A 16,353-nucleotide genomic window follows, 5' to 3' on the forward strand; every position below is an offset into this window, starting at 1 on the left:
TTGCTTTTTTCTCTATAACTAAAGTTGTACTTTTTTGAAATAAGTTGGGGCCAGATGTGAGTAGATATCAAAATGGGTGAAGGTTTTATTTTTTTTTTCCCCAGGGGAGCGTGGATGTGCAGACATAACATCTATTTCAGATGTGAAAATGCTGCATGCTAGTTGCTTTTTGAAAGTGTTTTAAACTTTTATTGTTTTGGTAGTTTACTGACTACCAAATTGTATTTTGGTATTTTGGTGCCATATTGTATTTTATACTTGTAAGAACTTGTGGAAGTTATCAAGTGATGTTTAGTTGCTTTGTAAATAGAGCATAAAGGAGGTCATGTTGTATTATGATCTCAGCTAAATGACCGGAATCATTGTTGCTCTTATGCATGATAGTTATGGCCATTATTTTTGGATGTAGACTGCAGAAATGTGTGTTGAGATTCTCTTAGGTAAAATATGAAAACACTGTATAAAAACAGGAAAAGATTTTTTTTAAAATCCCTTTTCGTACATTATTTACAAATCACTTAAATTTTTTTGCAGGATAAAATTATTCCTCCAGACCCAATTACCAAAATTGAAAAACAAGCCACACTCCATCAGCTGAATCAGATTCTTAGACATCGGCTTGTAACCACAGATCTTCCTCCTCAGTTAGCAAATCTTACAGTTGGTATGTATCTGAAATTTATTTTTTTTTAAGACTTGATGGCCAGGTGCAGTGGCTCATGCCTGTAATCTTAGCACTTTGGGAGGCTGAGGCAGACAGATCACTTGAGGTCAGGAGTTTGAGACCAGCCTGGCCAACATGGTGAAACCCCATCTCTACTAAAAATACAAAAATTAGCTGGGTGTGGTGGCACGCACCTGTAATCCCAGCTATTTGGGTGACTGAGGCATGATAATTGCTTGAACCTGGGAGGCAGAGGTTGCAGTGAGCCAAGATTGCACCACTGTACTCCAGCCTGGGCGACAGAATTTGCATGTTAGAATATTTTCCTGAACAGCTTTTTGGGTTTTATTCAAAGAAATAGCATTGTGAAGATTTGACTGACAGTTTTATGGTGTTTGATTCTATGACTTGTCAGCCATATCATTTCTCTTTAGTACCCAGAAATACAGTGCTGGTATTTGCAGCTTGGGAGTGGGGCTGGAAAGAGAGAAGGCTCCCCAGAGTTGAGCCTCAAGAAAATATTGTTCATTTATGTTAGAAGAGTTGCTTTCATTTCTTGACCTGGAAGCTGGCTACTTCTTATTCAGGAACCATTGAATTGTTGGAACCTTATGAAAGAACCTTCAATCTATTTAAAAATTTTTATAAGTAAGACTCAAAGTTCTAGGTCAGGGGGAAGATTCTCATTTTCTAGCAAAGTACACTTCTTTTTCTTCATCTTTTTCTTCTAAAAGCAAATGGCCGGGTGAAGTTTCGTGTTGAAGGAGAATTTGAAGCCACCTTGACTGTGATGGGAGATGACCCTGATGTTCCATGGCGTCTTCTCAAGCTAGAAATTCTAGTTGAGGATAAGGAAACAGGAGGTAAATCATAAGTAGTGATTTAAATCATAAGTATTAATTTAAATGTTTGATATTTTTATATTATTGAAATATTCCCAGCTGGGGATGATGGCTCATGCTTGTAATCCCACTACTTTGGGAGGCCGAGGCAGGTGGATTGCTTGAGCTCAGGAGTTTGAGACCAGCCTGGACAATATAGCAAGACCCCATTTCTAAAAAAAATTTAAAAATTAACCAGGTGTGGTGTTGTGCTCCTATAGTCCCAGCTACTTGGGAGGCTGGGGTTGGGAGGTGGGAGGATCACCTGAGCCCAGGGAGGTTGAGGCTGCAGTGAGCCATGATCATGCCACTGCACTCTAGCCTGGGTGACAGAGCAAGATCCTGTCTCTAAAATATATATATATATATTCCTGCAAAATAATAAATGTGTGTAGCAATTTATCCTGTAATTTGAAGCAAGTTTTGTAATTGTATCTACCTATTGACCGTGGAAGTTTCAGTGTTTCTCAGAGTACAATGTCAAGTTTCTGTAGATAATTTCAGTGCTTCTTAAAAAAATTCATTGTTATTATGTGCTTCCTTAGTTGGTATAGTGACACATTTGTACACCTATTTGATTAACTACCTTCTTTTCTTCTGCCAATGGAAGATGGGCGAGCTTTGGTTCATAGCATGCAAATCAGCTTCATCCATCAGCTGGTGCAGTCTAGGCTCTTTGCTGATGAGAAACCTCTTCAGGATATGTACAACTGCCTACGTATCCTTCTGATATTTGAGACATGTATTTGTAAGGGTTTTGTGGTACCTCTCCCACATTTTTCATTTGTCCTTAGTCTTGTACTGTAGCAGTCTACATTCCTTGCCCCCATCTCCCCCACCCTTTTTAGGGTGCAAATAGAGCTGGAGAACTGGCCACTGTGAAGAATAGTGATATGTTTATAATAAACCAAATTTAAAATTTTACTGTTGACTTTGCAGGTAAAAGCAAAAAGTGATTAGTTAAAAATAGTGTTGTTTGAGGTTGGGCATGGTGGCTCACGCCTGTAATCCCAGCACTTCGGGAGGCTGAGGCGGGTGTATCACTTGAGGTCAGGAGTTCAAGACCTGCCTGGCCACCATGGTGAAACCCCGTCTCTACTTAAAAAAAAAAAAAAAGCCTGTTGTGGTGGTGAGCACCTGTAATCCCAGCTACTAGGGAGCCTGAGACGGGAGAGTCGCTTGAACCCAGGAAGCAGAGGTTGCAGTGAGCTGAGATTGTGCCACCGCACTTCAGCCTGGATGACAGAGCAAGACTCCGTCACCACAAGCAGAAAATAATAATAATAAAAAAGTACTGTTTGGTGAAAAAAATAGTACTCTTTGGTCAATCCGTGTTCTCTAAACTATGATAAATTAAGACACAACCCACACTTTATGGTTTTATATTGGTTTAAAAAATATAAAACCTTTTTCTGAAATTATGCTATAAATTATAACACTTTTTAGGATGAGCCATTGGAGAAATAATCATTTCAGAAATTTTCTTCAGAAATTTTTCTCCAGTTTTTCAATAAGAGAGCCTTTCTTAAATGAAGTTTGCCTGTATTTGATTGACTGTTGGTGTAACATATTAATTTTACTTAACAACATCTATCAGATTCTTTCTGTTTATCACTTCAGTTAGAAGTGTTACATTCCCAAACTCTAATGTTAATCCGAGAACGGTGGGGAGACCTTGTACAGGTGGAAAGGTATCATGCTGGAAAGTGCCTCTCCCTCTCAGTTTGGAAGTAAGTAAAATCAGTTCTGGTGGGTTCGTGCTATGACTGTAAATACTCTTTTATTTCTGTTTTTCTCTCATACATCTGATTTAATATACTGTTGACCCTTGGATAACACAAGCTTGAATTGTGTGGGTCCACTTATATGCAGATCAATTTGCAAGATGCGAAACGTGCGTATAAGGCCAACCTTCCCTATACGTGGGTTCTGCTGGCTGACTGCAGAACTGATTGCAAGACATGAGTTTGCATGGATTTTGGTGTTGGGACAGGAATCCTGGAGCCAGTCTTCCAAGTATACCAAGGAATGACTGTATACCAATAGCTATGCACCTCTAGTAAGATGCTTTTGTTTAGTAAGGTCCCATGGTATTATGTAGACCACCTAGGACATCCATAGTTGACACCTGTCATAGAACATGTTTTAAATACATAGACATTTACCTATTTGTACTAAGACTTACTATTCTTAAAAAGTTTGAGAGGTTAGTTTACTCTGGACTTATACCAAATTGCTAAAAGACCATTAGGTTAGATTGTTGGATATCATTTTTAAAAACATACATGCTTACCACAGTTTTCCACTTTGAATTGTGCCTGTTAAAAACTTTTCTTTGGGAGAAAATCGGTATTGGACTGTTTACAACTCTCAATTCCCTGTTTGAACTTTATTTGATTCCTATTTTTCTCCTCACCCCCGCATCTTATTATCCCAAATGACCATCATTTTCTGTAAAGGAGTCAGAGGTGAGTAGATGCCACTTTGAAGACAGGTAGTTTTTGTTTTGGGGTTCTTTTTCGTGTGTGTATATGTTTTATTTTTAAATTATATATCTTAATGCAATAAATCAAATATTGTATTGGATTACAGAATAGCTATCTTCCCATTATTATTCCCTCCACAAACACTGAGGGCCTGCCATATTCCAGGCTCTGGCTAAACTGCACAATGGATTGTCTCTATTTTATTCTAGAAGTTAACAGACGGTGTTGAAAAAAATTCTTCATTTTTTTTTCTTTAGTCAACAGGTTCTTGGGAGAAAAACTGGAACAGCATCTGTTCACAAAGTTACAATTAAAATTGATGAGAATGATGTCTCCAAGCCTTTACAGATTTTTCATGATCCTCCTTTGCCAGCTTCTGATTCCAAATTAGTAGAAAGAGCCATGAAGGTAAAAGATCTCAATATATTTTAATATTGGTTTAAATGAATGTAACTTGCCATTTATCCTTAAACTCTTAGCATAAATTTTTAAAAATATCTAATTCTTCCTAAAACCTTTTATGAAACTTATTTTAAGTAAATGTTACATTTCTTACATTTGTTGTTTTTTTAAAAACATCTGATACTATAATATATAATTTTTAAGATATTCTTTCATATTTTATAATTTAGATCAGATACCATTTTAATTTTAAGGTCTGGCATTAGGGCACCATAACTAATTTGTAATATCTTTGCCTATACTTACCAAAATGTTAACTATAGTTTTTAAGCTATCAATACCATGTAAGTTAATTTTTAACTCAATACCATGTTAGTTAATTTTTAACTTTAAGTTTGCTTTCTATTAGTGGTTAACACTTAATCAATGTGATTCCAAAAGGAAATATTTTGAAGCACAGTAATCTACTGTCGGGCTTTTAAAGTAAAAATGTTTAAATTGCATGTATGAATTTGTTGTTCTTATTTATGCAGATTGACCACTTATCAATAGAAAAACTCCTGATTGACAGTGTCCATGCAAGAGCTCATCAGAAGCTCCAAGAACTGAAGGCCATTCTTAGAGGCTTCAATGCCAATGAAAACTGTAGGTTCTTTTAAACTGACATTTGTTTTTCTTTGGTTTAAACTAGTATCCAGTTTTATTTGATGGGAATCTTAATATGACTTTTTCCTGATATTTTGCTTTTATTGTGGAAGCTGGTATTTCTGCATTTAACTTGTGATCTGCCAAACTTGTCCTAATTTTTCCCTTATTACTTATTTAGCTTGACCTCATTTTTGAAACATTTGTGTATTGGATTTCCTTAAAACTTTATGAAATGGGGCTGGGCATGGTGGCTCATGCCTGTAATACCAGCACTTTGGGAGGCCGAGATGTAAGGATCACTTGAGGCCAGGAGTTCTAGACAAGCCTGGGCAAAAAATGAGACCCCGTGTCTATTTATAAAATTTTTTAAATAAAAAAGAAAAACTTTATGAAACATGAGCTAACAATTTAATATGAATGATTTTAAAACTTTTTTCTAGTGATAAAACAACATTCCAAATATTTATAATATACTTGTAAAATATGCCCCTTTGAGTGAAGCAGAATTCATCCCTTGTCTTTTTTTAAAAGTTTTAAAAATTATTAACAGAGTTCAAATAAGAAATGTAGGTACATGGACATAGTGAAAAATCTTCCAAGTTTAATTACCTAGTAAGTATATTCAGAGCTTTGAGGGACAGTCATTTAGAAAGTGAACCCTTTCATTCTAGGAATATAGGTTCACAACATCATAATGAGCATATTTACTATCCCTGCCCCAATTGTTTTTGGCCATAATTACCTTGTGCCTGCAGTGCACAGTCTTTAATTAAGTTAGATGACGTAAGTGAAGTGCCTTATAAGTAGGAAGTCTTAACAGTGCTAGTAACGAAGGTACTTCCTTTTGTCATCACAGAGCCCAGCTCAACCCATTATACTTAAAAAAGCTGCTTCTTAGGTATGTACTAGTAACTCTGAATTAAAACCACTTTGACAGAAATAGATTTTTAAAAAATTGCCTGAAGGAAAGACAGAAAGTTAGAAAACGAAATGTGCATTTAGAATACATACTCATTCAAAGAAAGTGAAAAGATAGAGGTGAAAAAGCATAAACCAAAGCATTAGCTTATATTTTTAAAGAGACTAAGGAGAGGGGCAGCCTAACTTAACAAAAATGCAAATATGGGCCTTATAAAAGAAATAAAGAATCTGCCAGAAATTTGGTGAATCTATTGGTTAGATGTATCTTGGGGGTGCCTGTCCATTAGCCCTATCAGGGTTTAACATTAGCTTCATCAGTACTTCATTATCTTAATTTAATTAAAAGCTTCATTAGAAGGCCCTCCCCTTTAATCCCTCAAGCAAAGATGTTAAATACAGACCTAAAAATTATGATTGGAAAGTATAATTGAAACTCTCACTGGAGTTAGAAAGGCTACTAACCACTGCCCCCTTTTGGTGTTTTTTTCTTAATAGCTTTATTGAGATATAATTCACATATAATTACCTCATTCAGTGGTTTTTACGGAAAGAGTTGTGCAACTATCACTGCAATTTGATTTTAGAACTTTTTTTTTTTTTTTTGGAGATGGAGTCTTGCCCTGTCGCCCAGGCTGGAGTGCAGTGGCGTGATCTCAGCTCACTGCAGGCTCCGCCTCCCGGGTTCACGCCATTCTCCTGGCTCAGCCTCCCTAGTAGCTGGGACTACAGGCACCTGCCACCGTGCCCGGCTAATTTTTTGTATTTTTAGTAGAGACGGGGTTTCACCATGTTAGCCAGGATGGTCTCGATCGCCTGACCTCATGATCCGCCTGCCTCGGCCTCCCAAAGTGCTGGGATTACAGGCGTGAGCCACTGCGCCTGGCCGATTTTAGAACATTTGAATCATCCCAGAAAGAAACTGTGTACCCATTAGCAGTCACAACCCAGTCACCCCTCTCCTTCTCTGTCTCCCTTCTGGCAATCATTAATCTACTTTCTACCTCTATAGATTTGCCTATTTGGACATTTCATATAAATGGAATCATAATGTGTGGTCTCTTACATACTGTTTTTAACACAATTTTTTTGAGGTTCACAGTATGTTTCAATACTTCATTCACTTTTATTGTCAAATAATCCATTGTATGGCTATACCGTCTTTTGTTTATCCATTCATCATTGTTGAACATTGGGGTTGTTTTTCTTTTTTGGCTATTGTGGATAATGCTGCTATGAACATTCATGCCCAAGTTTTCATTTCTCTTGGCTGTACACCTAGGAGTGTAATGGCCGGGTCTTGTGGTAACTCTGTTTAACCTTTTGACGTGTTTAACACCACTTTACAATCTAACCAGCAATGTGGGAAAGTTTCATTTTGTCCACATCCTCACCAATACTTGTTATTGTTTGCATTCTTTTATGTGAGGATGCAGTTATCTCAGTAACATTTGTTGAAGACTGTTTTTTCCTATTTAATTGTCTTGTCACCCTTGTTGAAATTCCCCTTTTGTTCTCTCTTTTTTAAGAAATGGGGTCTCACTGTGTTGCCCAGGCTGGTCTTTATCTGTCTGTCTGTCTGTCTGTCTGTCTATCTATCTATCTATCTATCTATCTATCTATCTATCTATCTATTTTAAGTCCATGGCCTGCTGAACAGGCTGGTCTTATGCTCCTGGGCTCAAGCAATCCTTCCACATTGGCCTCCCAAAGTGCTGGGATTACAAGTGTGAACCACCATGTCCACCTCTTTTGTTCTTAAGGAAGAGTTTAAGTATTTTGCAATCTTAATTTTTCTAATTTTTCAAAACTTCAGTTGTTGAGATTCCAGAAAATAGGGGGTGTGTAATCTTTTGATAGGCTTTGGTTTACTTTAGTATCATCTGTAAACAAGGCTTAGTAAAAAAACGGAGCAAAAACTTGTAAGTTAAAAAATAGAAACAAAAAACTATGACTGCCAAGGGATAAATTACTTTGAAAAATAAACTCAAAGCATATGTTTACATAGGAATGGTTTTGTGTACTGTTCACCTAGGTTCTGAAGATTTCTAAAGAGAAGTCTTCAGAACTCAGGTGTAAAATTCCTTTTTGTAGAAATGTTAGAGATCTGAGTTCAGCTGTCTGCTCTTAAACAAGTCATTTATACTATTTGGGCCATTCTCCTCATCTGAAATTTGAGGATATTATAATAGTCCAGGCTCTTCCTAGATCTTAAACTCTAGTAGGAATGTGCTACACCAGTGGTTTTCAAGCCCTAGGTGTTTTGTAGAGTCCTAGGTGTTAGAGAAGGGTGCCTTAGGGACTATAATTTGGAAGGAAGGGGGAAGCTTGCATGCGGGGTTGATCTCCTCAGTTCTGCTTTAATCAGGACAGTTCTAGAAATGAGGACTGCTAGAGGAAAGGGTCTGCCGACCCACCATTTTAGAGCGTGTGCTTTAACTTGTTTTTAAAATTCACATGCATGCATTTATACTCTCCATGTAGTCTTACTTGATCCTTTTTTGATGGGTGAGCATGCTTTATTAAGATCCCTACTGGAACCAGGGACTACATAGTCTATTCTTAGAATCCCTTAGTGCAGTCACCCTTAAATCAGCTGGCTTTTCTTTTAACACCTAACTGGAATAACCCAAGGAAATGAGTAGCTCAGAGAATGGAGCATTTCAAGGGAAGGCTAGGGGAAGGCATAGACTTCAGATTTTGAGCAGCTCAGGTATGTGGTTTCGTGGGGGTAGAAATGGTTTAGGGGAGAGGAGGCAGGACTTTGGAGATAAGTTCCAAAAAGGCAGTGCAAGGCACTAAAAGTAACTTGAGATATGGCCCAGTTGGCAGCATTGCCTAACTCTTGAAAGCCAGGGTGCTGCTCCCTTGTGTTGTACTCTACCCTTCAGCGCTTGTAATCAGGGCATCCTGATCAGTTTGGAAGCTATGAACCACACACAGCCATTACTAATTGAGCTTAGTTGCTGCTCTTCACTCTTCACACTTCATATTACTGTCTGTTCATCCATTCCTCATCTTGTTCTCAATAAATGATAGAAATAAAAGGAGATACGTATGTGTTCTTGCGGGACGAAATAGCAGCAAGTCCTGTCATCTTACACTGCTTTTAATTCCCTCTTCTTTATTTTCTTTGCAAGTTTCCCCATTTTTGTATACCTGAAACCTGTTGCCTTTATATGCTTTAGGGCATTATGTATTTTATTTTCTGTAAAGAAAACTGTGGGCATTGGTGGTTAAAAAATATGTACGTCAATTTATGTCTTAAGTATTTCTTGTCTTTTGAACTGTGTTCTCTGTATTCTTTGATGCCCTATTTTTCTAAGAATACTCAATTGTGGTAATTAGATTGAAATTATAATTGTTACCCCAATTCCCAGAACTGGTTTTGCTCCGTTGCCACACTTTAGAAATGGTTTTGCTTTAGAGAATCCACTCCTACCCTGTCAGGAATTGTAACAGTATGGAAATGTTTCAAAAATCAGTAACTCTGTTTCATATTTGTAATAACTTTTTATTATGTTAACATAGTAAGTTCAGCAAAACATCACTGATTTGAACTAATTTGTCACATTGGTCTGAATTATATGGTAAAAGAAATTTTTGTTTTTGCCCTTTTCTGTTTTTTTCAGGTCAGAGTTCTGCTGGATTTGCATGTTAAACATTTTGTATACAAATATGTATTAGATGTACAGGTTGAGTATCCCTTATCTGAAATGCTTGAGACCAGAAGTATTTCAGATCTCGGATGTTTTTTTCAGGTTTGGAATATTTGTATTTATACTTACAGGTTGAGCATCCCAAATCTGAAAATCCGAAATCCAAAATGCTTCATTAAGCATTTCCTTTGAGCATCATGTCAGCACTCAAAAAGTTTTGGATTTTGGAGCATTTCAAATTTTGGAGTTTAGGATGCTCACCCTGTGCTTTAAAGCAATTTATTTTTCTCTAATTAAATATATCTTCTGCAATCTTTTACTTTATTAATTTGTTTGATAATTTGTTTGTGTAGACAGTACCAATGGTAATGTCACTCATTTGAATTATTGAAAATTTATAGTAAGAGGTTTTGGTTTGTTTCTTTGATTCAAAAGGAATATAGATAATATGCATTTGTCGAACACTTTGCTTTTTAAAGCACTTTTACAGCCTTGTCATTTCTTGATCCTAACAACCTGTGGCATAGAGGGGAAGATGTTATTGTCCTTGTTTGACAAAGTAGCAGGCAGAAGCCACGCCTGGTGAAAAGCCTGCATCGCCACTCCCCTCTGCGCCTGCCACGTTACCTCTCCTTCCTGCACCTGTATCGCCATTCCCCTCTGTATCTGCCTTTCTTTTTCTATGCTGTAGCTTCAGAGGAACTTGGTAACAAGAAGAGCATATTCCTTTTACAACCCCTCAATCTGATCAGCACTTAGTGTGTTTTCAATGTTTTGCTTGTTTACTGGATTTCATTATGTCACTTGCAGAATTAAGAGAAAAGTTAATTGGGCCTGGTGGAAATACTATGAAACTCTAGATCAGGTATATTGTCAGCTTTGGGGATTTGTGTTTAGCAGTTGCCTATGTTCTTAATTCATCTGGGACTTGAAATGGAGTACACAAATGACTTGAAAAAAATTTTTCTTCCTGAGTAATCAATAATGTTTGTTAGTTTTCAAGTGTTTCTTTAAACACATGGGCTCTAATTGCCAGAATACCTCTTTTTTATGAAGAATGGCATTGAAAATCATGCGGCCATAGAAGATATTTATTCTGTTTACAAACAACCAGTTTTCTTTCCATTATATATGAGAGAAAATCCTTAAAAATTAATTAACTTATTAGTAATTACCAAGTGAAAGTAAAACTAGAACTCAGCTCACTGATGAAATTGAATTTTCACTATTTCAACCCTCTTTAAGAAATTTTGGATTTTTTTTGCTGTAGTATTTGAGATGGGCATGTTTGTTTCAAGTCACCTTGAAAATTACTTTCTTTTCTTTTTGAACTACTAACTGACATGATAATACGATTGCAAATTTTGCAAAATCATGTTTTTCCTCTAACATTTAGGATCCTTCTATAGTTGGTTTGTTTGTACTCATTGATTGAGAAATAATTTTTCTGGAAAATATTCAGATGGAAAAGTAATTTTTAATTCTTGATTGTTCAGCTTCCATAGAGACTGCACTCCCAGCTCTTGTTGTTCCCATCTTGGAGCCCTGTGGTAATTCAGAGTGTCTGCACATTTTTGTAGATTTGCATTCTGGAATGTTTCAATTGATGCTTTATGGACTTGGTAAGTTACTAAATGATATAATCATTCAATGTAAGAAAAATTATTTTTAACAACAAAAAAATAAACATTTTCTGTCATTAGGTATTAGAAAGAATGGTGTATGATGTTCCCCTTCCCGAGTCCAAGTGATCTCATCATGGGGAGGGGGGAGGGGGGAGGGATTGCATTGGGAGTTATACCTGATGTAAATGACGAGTTGATGGGTGCAGCACACCAATATGGCACAAGTATACATATGTAACAAACCTGCACGTTATGCACATGTACCCTAGAACTTAAAGTATAATAATAATAATAATAATAAAAAAAAAAGAAAATGTGGCACACATACACCATGGAATACTGTGCAGCCGTAAAAAAGGATGAGTTCATGTCCTTTGTAGGGACATGAATAAAGCTAGAAACCATCATTCTGAGCAAACTATCACAAGGACAGAAAACCAAACACCGTATGTTCTCCCTCACAGGTGGGAATTGAACAATGAGAACACTTGGACACAGGGTGGGGAACATCACACACTGGGGCCTGTTTTGGGGTCTGGGGAGAGGGGAGGGATGGCATTAAGAGAAATACCCAATGTAAATGATGAGTTAATGGGTGCAGCACACCCATAGTACATGTATACATATGCAACAAACCTGCACATTGTGCACATGTACCCTAGAACTTAAAGTATTATAAAATAAATAAAAATTGAAAAAGAAAGAATGGTGTATGTAGTGTCGAAAGTGGGTATGGAAACAATAACTCTGGCTGATGTCAGTTCCTCAGGGCGTTTTTAACTCTACTTTGGATTTTCTTGTAGCAGATGTTGAACTTCCCAGTATAAAGCATATTCATGTTTGCTTATGTAAAATAATGTTGATGGCCGCTGTTTTTTTAGGTTAACTTATCTGTCCCAGTAGCTCAGTTTCTATTTTACCACTGGGTGACATGGAAATTACAACAAGGAATTCTAATGTCATTTGTGGCTGAAGAACATTTTTATTACAGTAGAAACATCTAAGATGACTTGAGGTACAGAATCCTGGAGGAAAGGATTTTTTTTTTTCTGGGCTAAACACAGTAGAAATTAAAGTTTGATTTCTTACTTGTTCTGCTACTGAGTTGGTGTTCTGAAATGATGAAATAAGAATTTAGTGTTTTTGTATTGCTACTGGACAGTGTTCTTGAATATATTAGGACATCTGCTATTTGAAATTAATATTCAGCTAGAAAGGTTGAAAATAAAGGACTTTCTGGTTATATTTTATAGCCATAGATTTTTTCTATGGGCTGCTCATGGAAAACTGAACTAATTACTTTGAATGACATCACATTTATGATGGCTAAATGACGCATTTATGAATTACTTTAACTGTGGGTTCCAAATAAGGCAAATGTTACTTGTTATTAAAAACTTATATTTAACTGTTTTCCTGATTATTAACATAGTACATACTCATAAATAAAAAACTTAAATGCACAAAAATTAGAAAAGCAACAGAAAATAGTCTTTTAGGGATGTATGCTTGTCTTAGCAGCTCAGGCTGCCATAACAAAATATCATAGACTAGGTGACTTAACAGAAATTTATTTTATCATAGTTCTGGAGGCCAGAAATTCAAGATCAAGGTGTCAGCGTGGTTGATTTCTGATGAGAGCTCTCTTTCTAGCTTGTATGTAGACAGCTGCCTTCTTGCTGTGTCTTCACATGGCTGAGAGAGCAACTTCTCTGGCCTCCGTTCTTATGAGTCTACTACTGATCCTTCATGAAGTCCCTACCTTCATGACCTCATTTAAACCTAATTGCCTCCCAAAGACCCCTTCTCCAAATACCATCACACTGAGGATTAGGGGTTCAACATATGGATCTTGGGGGGACATAGTTGACCCCATAGCAGTGCTTTTCTAATTTTTTCTATACTTTGTCCCCATTAATCAAAATCATTTTGTGTCTTGCTTTTTTTGCTCATTATTTACTAGCATTTTCTACTGTCATTAAAAATTCTAACTGACTTAATTTGCAAGCTGATCTTCAGCCAACAGCTCTTGCATATGCCAGAGATCATTTGTGTTTCATAAGTAAACATTTCAGTGGAGTTTTTGATTTTATGATTTTTAAGGTTCTAAGTCTAGTAATACTGTGAGTTTTAAATACTTATAATTTAAAAATACTGATTAAGTAGACTAAGAGTTTGGGGAATTAAAATATAGGCAAAAAATGGATTCATGTATTTGTTACTTGTTCTTGCTGCCAGTGTACATTTGCTATTAATTAGTTGTCGTATCTATAATGCTGCCTAAATGTTAAAGAGGGAAAACAAACTAGGTTGGCTTATTTCTCATGATACATTTAGTTTAATTTTTCTCTGACTCAAAAACAACATAATTTTCTGCCTTAAACAATAATTTTCATTTGTTTTACACTACTTAGATAAAGGTTTTGTTTTCCATGTAAGCAGTTAATTAATTAGGTGCTTTATTCTGTAGACCAGGCCACCCTGGATGACATGGAGAAGTCTGTGAATGATGATATGAAACGAATCATACCCTGGATTCAGCAACTTAAGTAAGCTTATTTATATAGCTCAAGACTAAAAATGGAAACTTATTTTGACAAGATGTTTTCTTCTCCATCATTACTTTTGGTCAGTCACTGTCCTTAAGGTTTATGACATGAAACTTAAGTGCCTTTTGGTACCTTAGAATCTAAATTATCTTGAAATAGTTCCAAGATGTCAGTTTCTCATATCAAATTCTCCTCTAGAGCAAATATAGGTGTGAACGGCATAACACTCAACTTTCATCCCTTACCACATTTTCTTCTGTACAAGCACTTTACAAATCACTTAAACAATGAATTTTATTGTATCAAGTGTTCTCTGTAATAAAGTCCTATTTGTTCTTATCCAGGGTAATCATCGTGGTTGACTACCAACTGACACTTTCAAAAGTCATTTCTGCTTCTCGAACACTGTCATTCAATTTGGCTCAAAATCCTTTAAATGCTTCACACTGTTAAAGTAAATAAAATTGAAAATGGAGCTAGATATAATTCTGTGGAGTTTCATTACCACTCTGGTACACAAAGGTACCCTTATAGCAACTCTAACAAACTCTTAAAATTAATAAAACAAAATTCCAAAGGATAAAAAAAAATTCAGAGACTAAAACCAAAACTGGCAAATGGAGAAGGCAGTACGGGGGGCAGGTGGGGCTTGTCTAAAGAAAAGACTATAAAGTGGGATCTATTGTTCTTATAATCTTTTAGCCTCTGCCCTTCCCTTTAGCCAATATTTGAAAAATTCAATATAACCAAGTAATGTTTTCATTAACAGGGTATGATTTTTTTTTTTTTTTTTTTTTTTTTTGAGACAGGGTTTTGCTTTGTTGCCACCCAGGCTGGAGTAGAGTACAATAGCGTGATCTCAGCTCACTGCAACCTCTGCCTTCCAGGCTTAAGCGATTCTTCTACCTCAGCCTCCTAAATAGCTGGGACCACAGGCGCATACCACCATGCCCAGCCAATTTTTGTTTTCAGGGATTTTTTTTTTTTTTTTTTGAGACAGTCTCACTCTGTTGCCCAGGCTGGAGTGCAGTAGCGTTATCTCAGCTTACTGCAACCTCTGCCTCCCGGGTTCAAGGGATTCTCCTGCCTCAGCCTCCCAAATGACTGGGATTACAGGTGTGTGCCACCATGCCAAACTAATTTTTTGTATTTTTAGTAGAGACGGAGTTTCACCATGTTGGCCAGGCTGGTCTCAAACTCCTGACCTCAGGTGTGATGTGCCTGCCTTGGCCTCCCAAAGTGCTGGGATTACAGGCATGAGCCACTGTGCCCAGCCCAGGGAATGATTTTTAAAGCCAGTAGATAGATAATATTATGTGAGCCTTTATTTTTGAGCAGCTATTTAGTTTATCTGTATGTGAAAAAAAAAATCAGTCATTAATCTGGGTAGCGATTTCTAAAACTTTTAGTGTTTTAGCATCATTGTGCATTTTGGCTAAATAAGCAAGGTTTAAATATCCTAACATGCTTAATAATTCACATCTTGCATAACTTGAGGTTGTTTATCTGGCAGTTCTAGCTGCCCAAAATATAAACTAAAACCAGAAAGCTAAGTCCCAGAAGCCTTTAACTCACCAAATGTGTGCCTGTACGTAAACTTACATAATTTATTTATAAGAAAAGTCCCCTGATTGTCATTTGTAATAGTGTTTCTCAAATGATCTGTGGTGAATGACCAGTTTGTCACTAATCTATCATGGGACGCTGATTTTTTGAAATAACTTTATTGAGGTATAATTTACATACCATAAAAATGCACCCATTTTAAGTGTACAATTCAATGATTTGTTGTAAATTTACTGACTTTTGCAACCATCACCACAATCCACTTTTAGAACATGTAGGACATTTCCATCACCCCAGAGAAATGTCCATTTATAGTTAACCATTCCCAACCTCAGAAAACTCTGAATCCACTTTCTATTTGCCTTTTCTGGTCATTTCATATAAAGTAGAATCAAAATATGCTGTCTTTTGTGACTGGCTTCTTTCACTTAGCATAATGTTTTCAAGGTTCATCCATATTGTAGCATATATCAGTACTTCATTCCTTTTTATGACTGAATAATATTTCACTGTATGGATATACCACGTTTGGTTTATCCATTCATCAATTGATGAACATTTGGATTGTTTCCACTTTTTGGTTATTATGCATAATGATGCCATGAACATTCATGTAAGTCTATATATGGACTTATGTTTTCTTTTCTCTTGGAGTGGCACCAAGGAGTGGAACTGCTAGGGCGTACAGTAATTTGTTTAGCTTTTAAAAGAAAATGCCAAACTGTTTTCCAGAATGACTGTGCCATTTTACAACCCCATCAGTAATGTTGCGAGAATTTCCATTTCTCTACATCCTTGCCAACAATTGTTACTGTCTTTGAATATAGACATCCTAATGAGTATGAAGAAGTATCTCATTGTAATTTTGATTTGTATTTCCCTAATAATGATGTTGAGCATCTGTTTGTTCATGTGATTACTTTTTTAAATAATGTGCAATAAAAATGCATTCTAG

General features: G+C 36.4%; 1 protein-coding gene across 4 annotated transcripts in view; it reads left to right on the forward strand.

Moving 5' to 3' along the window:
- The window catches only part of LOC105500003 (mediator complex subunit 14), an 88,785-nt gene that overhangs the window by 21,730 nt on the left and 50,702 nt on the right, over positions 1-16,353 (forward strand). For all 4 annotated transcript variants that reach the window (XM_011772920.3, XM_071088486.1, XM_011772909.2 and 1 more), the window contains exons 5-12: positions 535-664; positions 1,399-1,527; positions 2,156-2,263; positions 3,143-3,275; positions 4,289-4,439; positions 4,967-5,078; positions 11,155-11,280; positions 13,754-13,832. In XM_011772920.3, coding sequence (XP_011771222.1) covers positions 535-664; positions 1,399-1,527; positions 2,156-2,263; positions 3,143-3,275; positions 4,289-4,439; positions 4,967-5,078; positions 11,155-11,280; positions 13,754-13,832 — 968 coding nt within the window. The remainder of the gene's footprint in view (positions 1-534; positions 665-1,398; positions 1,528-2,155; positions 2,264-3,142; positions 3,276-4,288; positions 4,440-4,966; positions 5,079-11,154; positions 11,281-13,753; positions 13,833-16,353) is intronic.

The sequence above is a fragment of the Macaca nemestrina genome, chromosome X, assembly GCF_043159975.1.
Source record: "Macaca nemestrina isolate mMacNem1 chromosome X, mMacNem.hap1, whole genome shotgun sequence".
Taxonomy (NCBI): domain Eukaryota; kingdom Metazoa; phylum Chordata; class Mammalia; order Primates; family Cercopithecidae; genus Macaca; species Macaca nemestrina.